The following is a 17,264-nucleotide window of genomic DNA, read 5'->3' as shown; positions in this document are numbered from 1 at the left end:
TTTATTACGTCATTCATTTGCTCATACCATTCATGCACTTAAAAAAATCCACTTTAATTTAAGTTACTGTGCTGTTTTGTTGTGCTATTGTACTAGGTATGACTGTGCAATGACAATAAAGAGTTGTCTTTATTTGCTGTTTTATCGGTTTGCTAGTTGTTGAATAGTTTTGTGAGCTTTGACCTGAGATTCTGGCGTTTCTGGCAAAATACATTGATATTTAAAAATCAATTCAGAATTTATTGAATCAAAATCACTTTATTCAAGCTAAAATCGTTTTGAGTCAGAAAAATCGATTATTGAAACCCACCGCTATTTATAATTTAGTCTGGTAACCACCGGTTTCACTAACTAACCAGACCCCACTAACTGTGGACTGTGGGAGGAAGCCGGAGAGAACCCACGCACAAAAAGGCCCCGCCCTCATTGTGGAGTTGAACCACTACTGGCCGTGATGTCAAAATATCCATTTTTCCCTTTGAAAGACTAAAGGTTAAATATCAGCTGTATTTCCTCCGGCCAGTCAAGAGGGGGCGGTAGGCTTTCATGACGTCACTATCCTCAGGTTAATGTGTTTGTTAATTGCTGGCTGTCATGGTAACAGTGTGGCGGCCTGTGCCGGGAGGCAGTTGCAGACAAACGTTTGGCTCTGTGTGAAGTGATCTATCCGCTTCTGATCGATCACATGACTGTTGTGGAGCTGCTTCCGATCGGTCTGATCCGTCATCGATCGCTTTTTCTTTGTGTCCGATGGAGGTTCGTTTCTTGTCTACGCCAATGTACTCCGGTCTCCGCGCGCAGTGGGCGGGGATTGACCTCCGGGGTTCCACGTCACACCGCGATGGTTGTCCACCCTGCGCCCGCGCGGGCGGGTCTATTTTATCCGCGCAAGTCATCAGTCACGTGACGCCCTCGGCTGTCCTAGTGGCTGATGAGGGTCACGTGAGCTGTGGACACGTTGTCATAGAGACTGACTCCCCCCTCACTATCGTCAACCCGCCCCGGTAGAGAAAAGAAGCGCTCCCTGACAACTGGCGGGGGGCTGGGCTCACAGACCTGAGTGGATTGTGATTGGTCGAGCGTCCCAGCAGCGGGCTGAGCTGTGATTAGTTAGAAGTACAGAGCTTCGCTGTCAGTCAGAGAGAAGCCCCGCCCCCTCCGCTCAGACCGCGGACGCTCCGGGACGAGAACCGCACTTCTTTGATCAGAGACCGGAGCAATCAGCTGGATCAATCGGAGATCGGCAGGTGATCGACCATCGGCTGATCAGGGATCGGTTGATCAGGGGAATGTCCCGGCTGCTGGAGAGTAGGAGGCAGGACAGGATGAAGGAAATTAACCTGAAGGTGAGTTCACCGGAAAAAAGAAAGAAATGCTCTCCGGGCGCGTGCACACCGCTCCTCGCGGATGGATCGGGGCAGACGGCTGCGCGCGTCCGATCAGGAGTTATTGATGAGTGATCGTTGAGGGAGCGGCGGGAGGCGGCTGTTCCGCTTTGTTTCCGCTTAGACTGTTCCGTTACTATAGAGTATCGATCACAGCATCGATACCTGCTGATCAGACACTGATCGGCTACTGATCGGTCGTACACGCTGATCACCGATCGATCGATGATCAGCGTGTACAGGAGGCTGTGTTTGAACACGTGAGGAAAGTTTGAGGAGAAACGGAAACGGGACTTTTTTTTCCGTTCAGACTGAAAACTGCTCAGAGCGCGCGCGCGTGTGTGTTCAGCGTCCGTGTGCGTTCGTGGCGCGTGTGCGTTCGGCCTGTGTGCGTGTGTTCACACTGAGTTTTGGTGTGTATTAGTTTGTGTGTCCGTTAGCTGCAGCGTGGCCGCTTTGTCCTGCAGGAGGAAACGAGAAGGGGGAGGGGAGGCTGTGTGTGTGTGTGTGTGTGTGTGTGTGTGTGTGTGTGTGTGTGTGTGTGTGTGTGTGTGTCAGACAGGAAGCAGGGAGGAGGAGTGAATATTTGACTGTGAATATTTGACCTCTGACCTCTGAGCCGTAAATAAAGACGGAAACTGAGACAGGTGACACACTAATAAAGTTTAGTAGAAGATAAACCCTTTAAATGCTTAAAAAAACACACACACACACCGTCTCTCTCTCTCACACACACTCCGTAAAACTTTATTTGAAGTCCTTCATTGATCTGCCATCAGTGAAACTGATCAGTTTTAGTTCATTGATCAACGCTGATCGATACCCTCTGTCTGCACCAAGTATTGCTACAGACCGACCAATCAGCTGCTTCAGATGATGATGAGAACATGATGGGAGGTGTGAGGCCCAGAGCAAATGTCACGTTGATCAGTGAGCTGACATTACCTGCGCTCAGGTGAGGAGGCTTCACTCAGTCAGAATAACCTCACATGATCATGTGATTACCGCCCCGTCACATGATCTCTCTCTAACGCTACACAATGGGGCAGAGCTGCACTTTGACCTATGCTCAGGCAGATGCTTCACTCTGATGTCAGAGAAGGAAGCGAATGTTTCCCTCGTGCCAGCACGCGACCACGTTTCCATGATGACCTGACGGTGCGCTGCTATGAATTATGGGATCGCATAATCTCCCAAAGGGCGCCGCAGTGTCCCCTGGCATGGAGGAAGCTGTAAAACTCCTTTCAGCTCTGACTGAGGAACACTGATCTTACCATTAGCTGTGCGGTCATGTGACTGCGCTGCAGTGCATTGTGGGATGGAAGTAGAGCCGGTGTGTACTTTGCTGAAGAAGGAGTCCTGTTTCTATGGTTACCCACATGTTAAAAATTGACATTTTCAAACTGTGAGTGTATTTCAGCAGCCAACCACAGGAGGAAGAAGCCACAATCAATAACCTTTGACCCTGATCAGGTGACTGTGCGTGTGCAGAAACAGGTTATTAAAAACGAGTTTAATCAGAAACGCAGTTTGAACAGTTAATGAGAAATAAAGTCAACACTGCAGCTGTCACACACACACAGACACACACATACACACTGTCTCTCTCACACACACACACACACACACACACACACACACACACACACTCTCTCTCGCACTGCATGCTGGGAGTTTGATGGTGGTGAGTTTGGTGTGTCTGAGTGAGAGTGTGAGGTGTGACCCTTATTAGCTGAGGTGATCAAGCAGAAGACACTAGATATAGCCTTTCTCCAAGAAACACATACTGACAGTACAAATGAAATAGACTGGGGTCTGTGGTGGGGAGGGCAGCAGCTTCGTAGCCATGGGACAAATTTTAGTGCAGGAGTTGCTATTTTATTTTCTCCTTCTCTTAATGCAAATATTACTTTCAGCATGGAGATGGTAAAGGGGAGAGTCCTTATGGTGAAAGCTGAAATAGGTTTTATTTTTACTTTTGTTGTTGTCTATGCACCAACCTTAGGGTCAAGGGGACTGTGTTGTGTTGGGTGGGGACTGTAATTGTTGTCTTGACTTTACTTTGGATAGGACAGGGGCGGAGCCGCATCTTTATCAGATGTCCTACGGAAAATTAACTTGGTTGAGGCATGGAGGATGAAGCATCCTTCCCCAGGCAGTATACCTGGGTGAAAGTCAATGATGGCAGAGTTAGTGCAGCCAGATTACACGAGTTTTATTTGTCTGTTTCACTTACTGCTCGAATTGTTAACTGTCAGTGTTTTCATGTTGTTTTTTCAGATCATCACTAATTTCTTTTTTTTTTTGTTGCCTGTCCCATTTGGATCTTTAGCCATCAGAATTGTTGTCTGAAGGCCAAGAAAGATGCCAAGCGGCTTTACTTTACCAATTGGATCATCATGGCCTTGCCATATTGGTCCATTTGATTGACCTTTATTATAATTATGTATTTATTTGATTTGATTTTCGGTTGTTACAGATGGGACAGACATGACTGGGGGATAGGACAGGGAGAAAGAATGAAAGAAAGAGAGGGAGAGAAAGAAAAACAGAGGGGAGAAGAGACGGTGAGAAGGGGGGGAAGAAAAAAAAGAAAAACAAACAAAACACCTGGATCACCTGTATGGAGAAAAAAAACAGAAGAGAAAGCAAACAACAAAGAGCAACATAATAAAAAAACAGCACCATCACAATAAACTAGCTAGCAGTAGATAACAGTAGATGCTAAATATTACATGTTATTGTGCTGTACGTAAGATCAGCAGCGCACAATGTGCTTTGAGGTAGTTTGTGTAGTGTGAACACCCGTGTGCATACCTGTGTGGATCAGTACGTTTGTATTCCAAAGGTTTCTCCATGTAACGATCTGCTAGGGAGTGTGGGGAGCCATAGCCCTGTCCACCAGGACATGAAGCAGGTATGGAAGAGATCCAGGCCCCAGACATCCAGAGGCCCCAGAATACGAGGACCCGAGGAGGACCACCAGGGGGGCAACCGTGTCACCCTCCTGGGAAGAGCTGAGGAGAGCCCCAAAGGAGAGGTCACCCAGCAGCCACGGAGCAGAGACCAGAGGGGGTAGCCGATAAGTGCCCACGGGCTCTGCCGGCAGCCAGCTGTGCCAGAGAGGACCAGGCCTCAGGCTGTACCCCACCCCCCGGAAGGGGCCCAGCCGGGCCACAGGCGCCAGGCCCCGCCAATCAGCCACCAGGAGTGAGCCGGTACATGCATGAGCGCCCAGCCCCAGACACCAAGAACCACCAACACACCAACATCTGAAGGCATCAGCGACTGGCAGGGAGTGTGGTGAGCGGAGATAGGCCTCCATACCTCGGAGAGCTTGAGATGTTCCCAGAGAGGTGAAGTCTAAGACCCAAGCTGACATATAGACACAGATGAACAGGCACACGCAGACATAAAACGTGCATTCCCACCCCCATATACAGAAAAAACAAATACTCGGCACTGCCCAAACATACTCTATATCCCAGGTCCGGGTACCCCTGTCCCCAGAGGGGCAAACCGTAGAGAGTTAGAGAGCCCTGCAGTTGGGCCGATGCACCAGAGGTCCCCATGCACCCACCCGCCCACCGACCCGGCAACACAACAACCAGGACAAAGGCCTGGCCAGAGCCCCGGCCCGGGGGCGGAGCACCCCCAGACCCCTAAGCCTCCACGCCCATCCCGGATCCACTCAGGGGCAGCCAGGCTACCAGGCCAGTAACCAACTTCCGCCAGCATAGACCCTCCCCCATCTCCGCTGTACGTAGCCACAAGGAAAACACCATCTAAGAGCCACCAGAGCCCCTAACCAGGTCATGGCCACAACCCCTGCGTTAGGCCTTCCAGGGAAAACGTCCCTAGGGAATCCCTAAACGCCCTAAGACCGTCCCTACCCCCATATCAACCACAATAGCAAAGGTAGGACTAAACCATAACCCCCCCCCCCCCCCCCCCCCACCCCCACTAGGTGATGAAGCCTATCAGAGGGATTGATCAAATGTGATGGCAGAGGCTGTATCAAGACTAATGTGCTCTATTAGATGGTTTTTATATTGGTTAGAATTAAGATTATTTTTATTTTCCAGTTAGTGAGGACCATAGGGCCGTAAAAACAATGTGGGCTGTGTTTATTTCTGTAACGACCTCATCCAAGTTGCCTAGCAAGCACACTAAAGGGGAGGCTGGAATGTTACATTTCAGACACTTTGATAAGTCTTCACATATCTCGCGCCAAAACTTCTGAACTGGTGGACAGAACCAAAGAGTGTGGACATAATTGTCCGGTGTATTTGCTTGACAGTGTGAGCAGTTATTGGAAGACGTATAGCTCATCTTGAACATCCTATGACCAGTATAGTGCACTCTGTGTAATATTTTGTATTGTATTAATTGCCAACTGGGATTTCTGATCCATTGAAAGGTTTTTAAGCAAATTTGAGACCAAAGGTTTTGGTCTAAGCTGATTGATAAATCCACTTCCCATTTTGCAATAGGAAGGGATATTGATTCATCTATTTTAGAAAGTGTTCTGTATATTTTACAGAATAATTTGGGGGATTTTAGATTAAAAAATTGTACCACACTTGGTGGTGTTTGTAATTCAGCTTCACTGGGATTAAATTTCTTTTTTACTATGAACTTAATTTGTTGATATTCCAAAAATCTTTTCTTGTTAATGCCATATTGTATAACTAGTCTGTCAAACGAAATAAAGTCTGTTCCTTCCAATGTATGTTCCAAGTATTTAATTCCTTTACCACTCCAATCTGGCAAGTTGATCATATCATTGTTTTGTAATACCGGTATGTCCGGATTGTTCCAGATAGGTGTACGTTTACATGGGATTAATGAAGACTCTGTCATTTTTAGAAACTCCCACCATGCTGTTAGAGAAGAGCTAATATTGATGCTTTTAAAGCATTCATGTCGTTTGTTGTTTGAGCTGATAAATGGTAGGTCTGAAATTTCTAGGTTATTACATAGTGCCTGTTCTACATCTATCCAAGGTTCATCTAAGAAGGTGTGTTTCAACCATCTAGAGATGAACTTGAAGCCTGTTGGCTAAAAAGTAGTGATTGAAGTTAGGCAGATCTAGTCCTCCTTTATCCTTGGTCCTTTGTAATGTTTTTAAGGTGATACGTGGGGGTTTATCTTTCCAAAAGAATTTAGAAATATACAAGTCCCTAGGGAATCCCTAAACGCCCTAAGACCGTCCCTACCCCCATATCAACCACAATAGCAAAGGTAGGACTAAACCATAACCACCCCCCCCCCCCCCCCCCCCCACTAGGTGATGAAGCCTATCAGAGGGATTGATCAAATGTGATGGCAGAGGCTGTATCAAGACTTGTGATGGTTTGTTCGGGTAGACATTTCCATCTAGTCAGATCGCCTTCTACTGTCTTTAAAAGTGGGATGTGGTTTCATGTAGTTAGATCTGCAAGCTTGGGAGAAACATTAATACCTAAATATTTAATATTTCCAGATTGCAGTCGGGTAGATGAAGAATTATGGAAGGAGCAATTAATCGGAAGAACTGTAGATTTTTACCAGTTAATTGAATAATCTTGGACTTTTGAGAAAGAGTTTATCAATGCAATCACCCCAGAGATATTGGTTTGTGAGTTTTGGCGAAAAAGTAACACATCATCTGCATAAAGGCTGATTTTATGTTCTACATCCATACATTTTAGGCCCTTAATTGTTGTAGCCTATCTAATTGCTGCTGCTAGTGATTCAATAAAAATTGCAAACAGTGAAGGGGAGAGTGGGCATCCCTGCCTGGTGCCCCTCAGGAGACAGAAGCTGGAGGATGTTTGGTCATTTGTTTATGAAAGAATTTCCGAAACCAAATTTGTGTAAAGTTGCAAATAAAAATTTCCAGTTAACTCTGTCAAACGCCTTTTCTGCATCAAGAGAGAATATTATGGTTTCAATATTTTTACTACATGAGTAGTCTATTAAATTAAGTAGTCTACGTGTATTTGTTGATGAGTGCCTACCTTTTATGAAACCAGTTTCGTCAGGATGAATTAAAAGGGGGGTTATTTTCTCTAATCTCTTTGAGAGAGCTTTGCAGATTATTTTAAGGTCTACATTTATAAGGGATATTGGACGATAGCTTGAAGGAAATACAGGGTTTTCACCTGGTTTTAGTAAGAGACTAATATTTGCAGAGTGCATATTTGGTGGAAGTCTGCCATTTTCTTTGATTTCCTGCAACATCCTGTGAAAAATTGGTGCCAGAATTGTCCAGAATTCTTTGTAGAATTCTGCTGGAAAGCCGTCTGGACCTGGAGTCTTATTAGTGGGCATACTTACCATCGCTTACTGGAGTTCACCTGGCGTCAGTGGCGAATCCAGTGCCACTGCTTGGGTATCTAATAATTTTGGGAGAGTTACATTATCGAGAAATTGATCAATTTCGTTTTTAAATGGGTTCATTTGTGGTGTATATAAAGTTTCATATGTCTATCGATTGACTCCAGGATGTCCACAATGTCTTTGCCGGCAGGTGATGTTGTGCCGGGGGAGTCTGCCGGGCGACATCTTTTAGATGGCGGCGTCTCAACTTTGGCCAGGGAAGACGCACTCTGGGCCTTCTTCATTACTAGGTCATGGAAGCACCGGTTGATGAAATCTTGGAGAGCGTCTAAACTCTCCTCGTTGTCCTCCAGGGTGTTGGAGATAGTTGGACAAATGTGGTTAGTTAAATGACAAGTGATTAGTGTATTTGGAATACTTGAAGTTTAAAAGCATTTTTTAATTTCTATGCTACCCTTTGCTTTTTCCCGCCAAATCTCCAGCGTCTGACGTCCCCTACAGCATAATTCGCTTACCCGTCTCCCTTCCGTCCCTTACCGTCTCCCTTCTGTCACTTAGTTTTAATGGAGCTGTTTCTATCTACCACCAGTAAATCCAAACCTTTTTGGCGGTTCAATGTAAAATTATTGCATGGTCAGATTTTCTGTGAAAATTTTAGGTGTTTTGGGATTACTGGAGATCAAGGAAGGATGATTTTAATTCCTTCGTTCAATGGTGGGAGGTAGGAAATTTGTGTGTTTTGTCAGCAAAATGGTTTTAATTTGATAGTCAATATCATGACAACTGTGCAGGAGCTAGAAAAAGAGATAACACATATGGAGAATGTCTCATCAGGCTCCAGGACATGGACGCTCCAACTACATTTTCCTTTAATTTGGGGAAATCTGTGGTTCACAGAAAGCAAATGGTGTGTCTTCATCTTTCGGATGGAAAGGTGACCACAGATCTGGCTGAGATGAGAAGGCATGCAGTGGCCTTTTACACAGACTTGTTTAGTGCGGATAGCTGTGATGTGGACTCTGCTTCGGACCTTCTGCAGGGGCTTCCTCAGCTGAGTCCAGGGGATCAGGATGTTTTAAACAGGGATATAACCTTGGATGAGCTGTTTGTGGCGGTGTCTCAGATGGCTTCAGGCAAAGCTCCAGGAATAGATGGTTTACCATCGGAGTTTCTTGAGCACTTCTGGAGTCTTCTGGGTCGGGACAGCTCTATAGCATTGCTATTGAGCCTTTTCTCTGTAGACTGAGGAGCAAGTTGAGGGGCTTCTCTTTGCCAGATCTCGCTCAGAGCCCTCCTGTTGTTGTGTCAGCATGTGCTGATGATGTTAATGTTTTTATTAAGGATCAAAGGGATGTGGAGGAATTAAAGGAATGTCTGGTTTTGTATGAAAACGCTTCTTCAGCCAGGGTTAATTGGGGTAAGAGTGAGGCCTGTTTGGTGGGGCATTTGGCGAGTATTCCCAAACTTCCTGGGAACCTTCGCTGGGGTCAAAGGGGCATTGAAACTCTTGGGGTTTACTTGGGGAGTGATGACTTTGTGAAGCAGAACTGGGAGGGAGTGCGGGAACAGGTGGAGGCTGAGTTGTCTAAATGGAACCGGTTACTCCCCTACCTGTCCTACAGGGGTAGAGTTGTAATAGCTAATAATCTAGTTGCCTTGTCTTTATGGCACAGGTTACTTGTTTTAGTGTCACCACCCGGTCTTCTGGAAGAGGTGCAGCGGCTTCTGGTGAAGTTTGTCTGGTCGGGTCAGCATTGGCTTCGTGCGGTGGGCCTGTATCTTCCTGTGGCGGAGGGGGGACAAGGCCTAATAGATGTTTTGTCCAGAACTCCAACCTTTAGACAACAGACGGCACAGAGGCTGCTGTATGGCTGTGGTCACAGCTGGATGACTTCTGCTCAATTGTTGCTTAGGAGAGCGGGCCGGCTTGGATTGGACCAACAACTCTTTCTTCTGAAATTGGATTAAGTGGACCTGTCTGGGCTTGTACCATTTTACAGCTCGGTGGTTAATGCCTGGCGGGCGCTGAAGGTTGCACGTACTCCTAACCCCAGACCTGGGATGTGGCTTTTTAAGGAGCCACTGTTTTTTAATGACTTCCTGGCACTATGTTCTTGTTTGTGGAGGCTGGCATTATCAAACTCTGTCATCTTACAAGGATGTCAATGGGTGCACTTGGTGGTGCCACAGGCATTAAGTCCTCCAGAATCCTGGGGAGAATTATGGAGGAAATTTGGCAATCTCTGTCGCCATCACTGAGAGACTTTGCTGGAGACTGGGTCCTCGCTGATCAATGGGCTGATGACAGCGAATATGTTTTTCCTTCATTGATGGTCAGTCCTTCCTTTGAGGAGCAGCCTGAGGGGAGTGGCATGCTTCTCTCCCTGGGAACACCAGTGCGGATAGTTTCAGCTCTTGTGTGAAGAAGCAGCTTTATTTATGCTGTGTTAAGGTGCTGAATTTCCGCTCTCTGGTTGGAATCAGGGAGTCAAAATGAACTGAGTTTTTTAGCATTTTTGTGTTACTTTTTGGTGTTGTTTGTTTTTTCTTTTTAATGTGGTGTAAATAAAGTTGTGTGAAAAGTCTCTCACACTCTCTCTCGCTCTCTCACACACACACACAGTCTCTCTCTCTCACACACACACACGCACACTGTCTCTCTCTCACTCACACACACACACAGTCTCTCTCTCTCACACACACACACAGTCTCTCTCTCTCACACACACACACACAGTCTCTCTCTCTCACTCACACACACACACAGTCTCTCTCTCTCTCACACACACACACACACACACACACACACACACTGTCTCTCTCTCACTCACACACACACACACACACACAGTCTCTCTCTCTCACTCACACACACACACACACACACACACACACAGTCTCTCTCTCACTCACACACACACACACACACACACACACAGTCTCTCTCTCTCACTCACACACACACACACACACACACACACTGTCTCTCTCTCTCACTCACACACACACACACACACACACACACACAGTCTCTCTCTCTCACTCACACACACTCTCTCACACACACACACACACACACACACACACACACACACACACACACACAGTCTCTCTCTCTCACTCACACACACACACACACACAGTCTCTCTCTCTCACTCACACACACACACACACACACACACAGTCTCTCTCTCTCACACACACACACACACACACACACACAGTCTCTCTCTCTCACTCACACACACACACACACACGCACTGTCTCTCTCTCACTCACACACACACACACACACACACACACACACACAGTCTCTCTCTCTCACTCTCACACACACACACACACACACACACACACACACACACACACACACACACACTGTCTCTCTCTCTCACACACACACACACACACACACTGTCTCTCTCTCTCTCACACACACACACACACACACACACACACTGTCTCTCTCTCTCACACACACACACTGTCTCGCTCTCTTACACACACACACACTGTCTCTCTCTCTCTCTCTCTCTCTCTCTCTCTCTCTCTCTCTCACACACACACACACACTGTCTCTCTCCCTCTCTCTCACACACACACATACACACACACACTGTCTCTCTCACACACACACACACACACACACACACAGTCTCTCTCTCACACACACACACACACACACACACACACACACACACACAGTCTCTCTCACACACACACACACACACACACACACACACACACACACACACACACACACACACACACACACACATACACACACAGTCTCTCTCTCTCACACACACACAGTTTCTGTAATTCTCTAATTTTTCACTGAGCGTGCTCAGAGCGGTGCTTTTTACTTCTAAGGTAGTTAGAGTAGTGAAACTGGATCCATTTAAACACGAAAGCTTCTCACAGCCTGATGATGAAAATCGTTTCAACTTGTTGCAGATCAAAGTGGAAAGAACAGCTGATCTTGGTGTTTGTTCTGTGTTGCCAGCAGATTAGAATCAAGTAGAACCAAATGTAGACATTTTCTAAATCACCAGATTAATTCATGCAAATTCACATGACTAGAGCAGTTTGTGCTTCACACAGTGGTTTTAAAACGTATTCCCCCTGCAAAGAATCTACTGTAATAAAATAATCAGTGAAAACCCTTCTAGCTAATTTTAAACCAAAACTTTGGTAACCTGCTGCTTTCGTTTTTATTCTGTCAGCTGCAGACTCGTTGAAGGGTTTCAGAGCAAAGACGTTAGTGTAGTGTAGGAGTTCTCTTGTAGGATCAATTAATGTGCTTAGAACAACACTGCTGTAAAAGTGTTTGTCAAGAAATAAAGTTGCATAAAAAAAATCTTTATTTGGTATTTATTACTGATGCTCATCAGGGAAACACAAACACAGACCTAAGGAGCTTGGAAAGAAAAGCATCTGGACTTCTTTGAGTTGCTTGAAGATGTTTCACCTCTCATCCGAGAAGCTTCTTCAGTTCTAAGGTCAAATGGTGGAGAGTCCCAGATTTAAACCCAGTGGGAGTTTACTCCCAAAGAGGGACAAAAGGACCCCCTGATGATCCTCCACCTAATCACGTGAGCCAAGGTGTGAAAGCGGGTGTGGGTCACAATCAGCCAAGGTTTCGGGTGAGCTCATTGTGAAACCTGGCCCCACCCTATCATGTGATTTCCTGAGGTCAGATGGCCCAGGATGTGAATGTGTAAATCTCCCCACCATTTGACCTTAGAACTGAAGAAGCTTCTCGGATGAGAGGTGAAACATCTTCAAGCAACTCAAAGAAGTCCAGACGCTTTTCTTTCCAAGCTCCATAGAGCTTGGAAAGAAAGCTCTAAGGAGCTTTCTGGATGACTGAGAACCTTCACAAACACAGACCGTTCACACGTCGAAGTCTGAGGGATCTTCTAGCAATTGTGATCCTATTTTCTGGAGATGTGATTGGTCAGTAGGTGGTTATTTCATATCTGACGATGTCTAGTTACCATGTCGATTTACCCCAGAAAGAAGTGATTGACCTTGGTGTCCAAAACCCAATTTTCAAGCTACATTCACAAAACCTCTGACTCTTCTTGCAAAAACGTTCACCCCAAAACAATTCAAACTGTGCTCAAACCTGAACTATGCCATCAAATCATGCCTCAAGTCAATCTAAATTAAATACTACTGAGTAGTCACTAAACACTGCATAGGAAAAAGGAAAACACAATGCTCAGGACATGAAGCATTAAGTCAGGCCAGCACAGACTGCGTTTCACCAGCGTGTTATCAGCTCTGCGGCTGGTACGCGGTGAGGTCACATGGGTCAGACTCCAGTGAAGCATTACCTGTTTCTCTTCTGTCCTCACTGAGTCTGCTGTCTCTCCCGTCTCTCCTCTAACCTCAGCTTACTTGCCCGCCGTCACATGACACCCCCCCCCCACTCCACAGCACAGAGCTCGCTTTCTTCGTCTTCATCACTGAGCTCTTTATTTATTGATCAGCTGATCAGTGACTGTCACCAGTTTCTCTGTAACTATGATGCTTTTCTTGTCAATGCTGAGACGGTTTTCACATCACAGCTGCTGCAGTTTGTTTACCTTAAAACTTTAACTTTACAGACAGTTTAAAACAGGAGCTCTGTCATTGGCTGGCTGCTAGTCACATGATTTCTTTCCTTTAATTTATATCTGACCAGAAGAAGTTCAGAGTCAGAAACAGGAAGTAGTTATTATTTTCAGGCATGAGCTCAAATAGAAACACTGATCACATGCAGAGAAAACTCAAGCAGGAAGAACTAACCGTGTTTCTATAATCATCACCATCATTAGTTAAATCTGTGATTATTTCCACTGACAGTGTTGCTGTTTGTGACGGACACGAAGTGGGGCAGTGGAAGGATGGATATCTTGATGCTGTGCAAACGTCTCGTTCTTTATGCTTTGCTCATAAGCAGCCAGACTCGAGCAGGAGTTCTCCAGTAAAGTTATTTTGGACACTGGCTGCTTTTTCAGTCTGGTCCATGTACCTGACCACTGTGTTTGTTTAGCCTCGTAGCTCTGACCTTTGAATCATTCAAACATAAAAAGGATAATAAATCAACGATGAACCAATGTTGTATCCACACATAAGACACCCCAGTGTCTTTAGGCTCTTTCTTACCAGTGTCCTGTTCACATTTCTTTACTGAACCTATGAAAAATGTTAAAGATAACACGGTTGGAAATAAAAATTTTTTTTAGTATTTTTGCACCAAAACAGTGAATTCCAAAGAGCTGGTATCTGAAAACTCAGCATATTTCAGCAGTGTGACCCTAGTAGCTGAACAGTATCACGTCCGTAACAGGAGTAAAAAAACCCAATAAAGACACGAGAGAGGACCTGGGAGATGATCCAGACCTCCAACTGATCGTCTGCTGCTCACGCATTACCACCCATGTGTGGCCCAGATCTGGTTTGCCAGGGGTGGCCCACACATGGGCCAGCACAAGGCCAGTTGCAAACACACAGTTTCAGCCGTGGCCCCAGATGTCAGCCTAATGTGTACCTTAATCAAGCCATGTAATAACAACATGTGCATAATACTGCAAAAGTAACATGACAAAACTCTGTTCAGACAGTGAATCGACTGATCTTATATAACACTTTTCACTATTCCGGATTACTGAAAGTGCTCTATACAGCATGCCACATTCACCCACTTTCTCTAAACTGAGTGCTTCCTAACTACATTCATACACATTCACACTCTTGACATGCAGACTGGAGAAGCCAGGGATCGAACCACTAACCTTCCAATCAGCAGGCTGCTCTACCTCCTGAGCTACAGCCACTCAGTGGTAAACATGAGTAAACCCTCACTATGTTTTGGATAAAGAGCACGGTTTGACACAAACCTGTGAAACCTGTATTTGAAACGTTGGCTACCATAATAGTATAGTATTGCAACATGGCATTTGGGTCTTCTAACTAAAATAGGAAAATAGGAACATAAACAGTGCCATCATTGCCAGACCTGGCCCACATCTGGTTTACATACACTCTGCCATGACACCGGTCAGTCAGAAGTGCCAGCTTGATGCTGGATCCAAGGAAGACCTGCTTTCTATGAGCCTGGGCCACATAAACCAAACCACAATCGAGCCAGATATGGCATGACATAACATAGACAGTGCCATCTACGCCAGCCCTGGCCCACATCTGGATGACTTCATTCCAGAAGTCAGTCAGCAGTGCCGGCTTGATCCCAGATCCAGGCCAGACCTGGGGCCTGTTCGTCGTACCTCGCTAAGTAAGTTAGCTGGATTAGATTGTTGGCGATTTCGCGTGATCCTGGATCGTTCGGTTCCCCGAAGCTCATCCGGGACTTGCTGTCATAGCAACAGAGCCGTAAGCGTAAACCTGCTCGGGAGCAGGTTTACTTTATGTAAACAGGATTAGATCGCGGCCACGCAGGTATGTCCGCGTCATTCATACGAAAGCAACAGCGATATTCCACCACTGTTTCACCATAAATAAATAACATCAATGTAACTAAAGATAATGCAGCACTTGATCCTTTTATTGATGTCACACAGATACATACACGTCATTTCCTAAAAAAGGGAAATGAACTATTAACATTCTATTACATGTATGTGATTATTCACTCTGATGAATTACTAAAAGAAGAAGTAGAAAAAAAGGCTAGGTATATGCAACAAACCTATTACGAATCAGGGCCCAAAGCAACTAAAATACTTGCCAGTAGACTGCGTAAAAAGCAGAGATCAAGGATTATTGATAAAGTAAGAAATTTGGATAGTAACAAATTACACTATATGCCTAATGAGATAGAAAATGAATTTAAAAAATATTACACGAGACTGTATTCACAACCGGCAGCCGCAGACCTTGAGACAATAAAAAAATTTCTTGACCCGCTGGATCTGCCCTCCATAGGAGATACCCAAAACAAGTTACTGATTTCACAGATTACAGATAAGGAACTAGATACAGTTATTGCCGAACAAAAAACAAATAAAGCCCCAGGAAGCGATGGCTTTCAGGCTGAATTTTACAAAGTTTTCAAAGAAGAACTCAAGCCACTTCTTCTATCTTGCTTCAACTGGACTCTGAATCAGGGAATAGCTCCACCATCATGGGGAGAAGCTATTATAACAATCTTACCCAAAGAAGGAAAAAACAAAGAATACTGCAAGAATTATAGACCCATTTCCCTCCTAAATAACGACTATAAATTGTACGCTTCGATCATTAGCAAAAGACTCCAAAAATTTGTACCAGATCTGATAGAAGTGGATCAAACTGGATTCATCAAGGGACGTCAGGCACAGGACAATATAAGGAGAGTCCTTCACATTATTGACAATGCAGAAAAAACGAATATCAGTACTGTGTTAATTAGCTTAGATCAAGAAAAGGCATTTGATAGCGTAAGCTGGCTCTTCCTATTTGGAGTATTGGAAAAATTCGGGTTTAAGGACAGCTCAATACAATGTATAAGGACAATCTATAATCAACCTACAGCTAGAATCAAGGTGAATGGTAGTCTGACAGATAGAATTCGGCTATATAGAGGTACAAAACAGGGCTGTGTCTTGTCACCAATTCTTTTTGCTTTATATGTTGAGCCACTAGCACAAGCAGTGCGACAACATTCAAAGTTGGAGGGGGTATCCCTTGCTGGACAAAAACACCTTATTGGATTGTTTGCTGATGACGTTATTATTTTTCTACGAAACCCTGACAAGTGCTTCCCAATTTTGATGCAACTATTCCATACCTTTGAATACTTATCAGGCTATAAAATTAATGTATCCAAAACACAAATTCTATCATTCAATTATATACCCTCCCAAAAGATCAGAGACGAATACAAATTAAATTGGCACTCGAACAACATGAAATATTTGGGCGTAACCTTGACAAAATCATTATCAGATATGGCGGACATAAACTATAATCAGGTGGAGGGCAACATTAGAAAAGATCTAGAACGGTGGTCGGCAACACCTACAAACTTCTACTCAAGAATCCAAATAATAAAGATGAATGTTCTCCCAAGACTGTTATACATGTTTCAGTCACTCCCACTTCCTATATCTCAAAAAAAATTCAAAATATGGGACAAGATGATATCAAGGTTTATTTGGGGTGGGAAGAAGCCCAGAATAAGACTAACAACACTGCAACTCCCGAAGCGCAAGGGAGGGATGGCCTTGCCGAACCTAAGGGAATACTTCTATGCAGCCCAACTCAGACCACTTGCTGGTTGGTGTAGACCAGAATATGAGGCAAGATGGAAGGAAATTGAGAAAGAAATCGAGGGAAACAACATTCAGATTTTTATCTCTGACAAACATTTAATGACAAAGAATAAAAGTGGAATGAATCAAATTGTGAAATTTACATTAGACATATGGCACACAGTAATAGAAAAATGTCAGTTAAAAGAACAATTATTTATACTCAGATGGTTTAGACATGATAAAAATTTCAAGGCAGGACAATTGGACCAAACATTCAAACAGTGGGAACTAAAAGGGATTACAGCAGT

General features: G+C 44.8%; 1 protein-coding gene across 1 annotated transcript in view; it reads left to right on the top strand.

Annotated features, from left to right (window-relative positions):
• Positions 1-1,147: 1,147 nt before the first annotated feature.
• Positions 1,148-17,264, top strand: part of arhgef2b (rho/rac guanine nucleotide exchange factor (GEF) 2b) — a 40,808-nt gene continuing 24,691 nt past the window's right edge. The window contains exon 1 of the mRNA XM_024800502.2: positions 1,148-1,346. Coding sequence (XP_024656270.1) covers positions 1,290-1,346 — 57 coding nt within the window. The 5' untranslated portion in view covers positions 1,148-1,289. The remainder of the gene's footprint in view (positions 1,347-17,264) is intronic.

The sequence above is a fragment of the Maylandia zebra genome, linkage group LG11 (assembly GCF_041146795.1).
Source record: "Maylandia zebra isolate NMK-2024a linkage group LG11, Mzebra_GT3a, whole genome shotgun sequence".
Lineage (NCBI taxonomy): Eukaryota > Metazoa > Chordata > Actinopteri > Cichliformes > Cichlidae > Maylandia > Maylandia zebra.
This window is presented reverse-complemented; position numbering and strand designations above follow the sequence as displayed.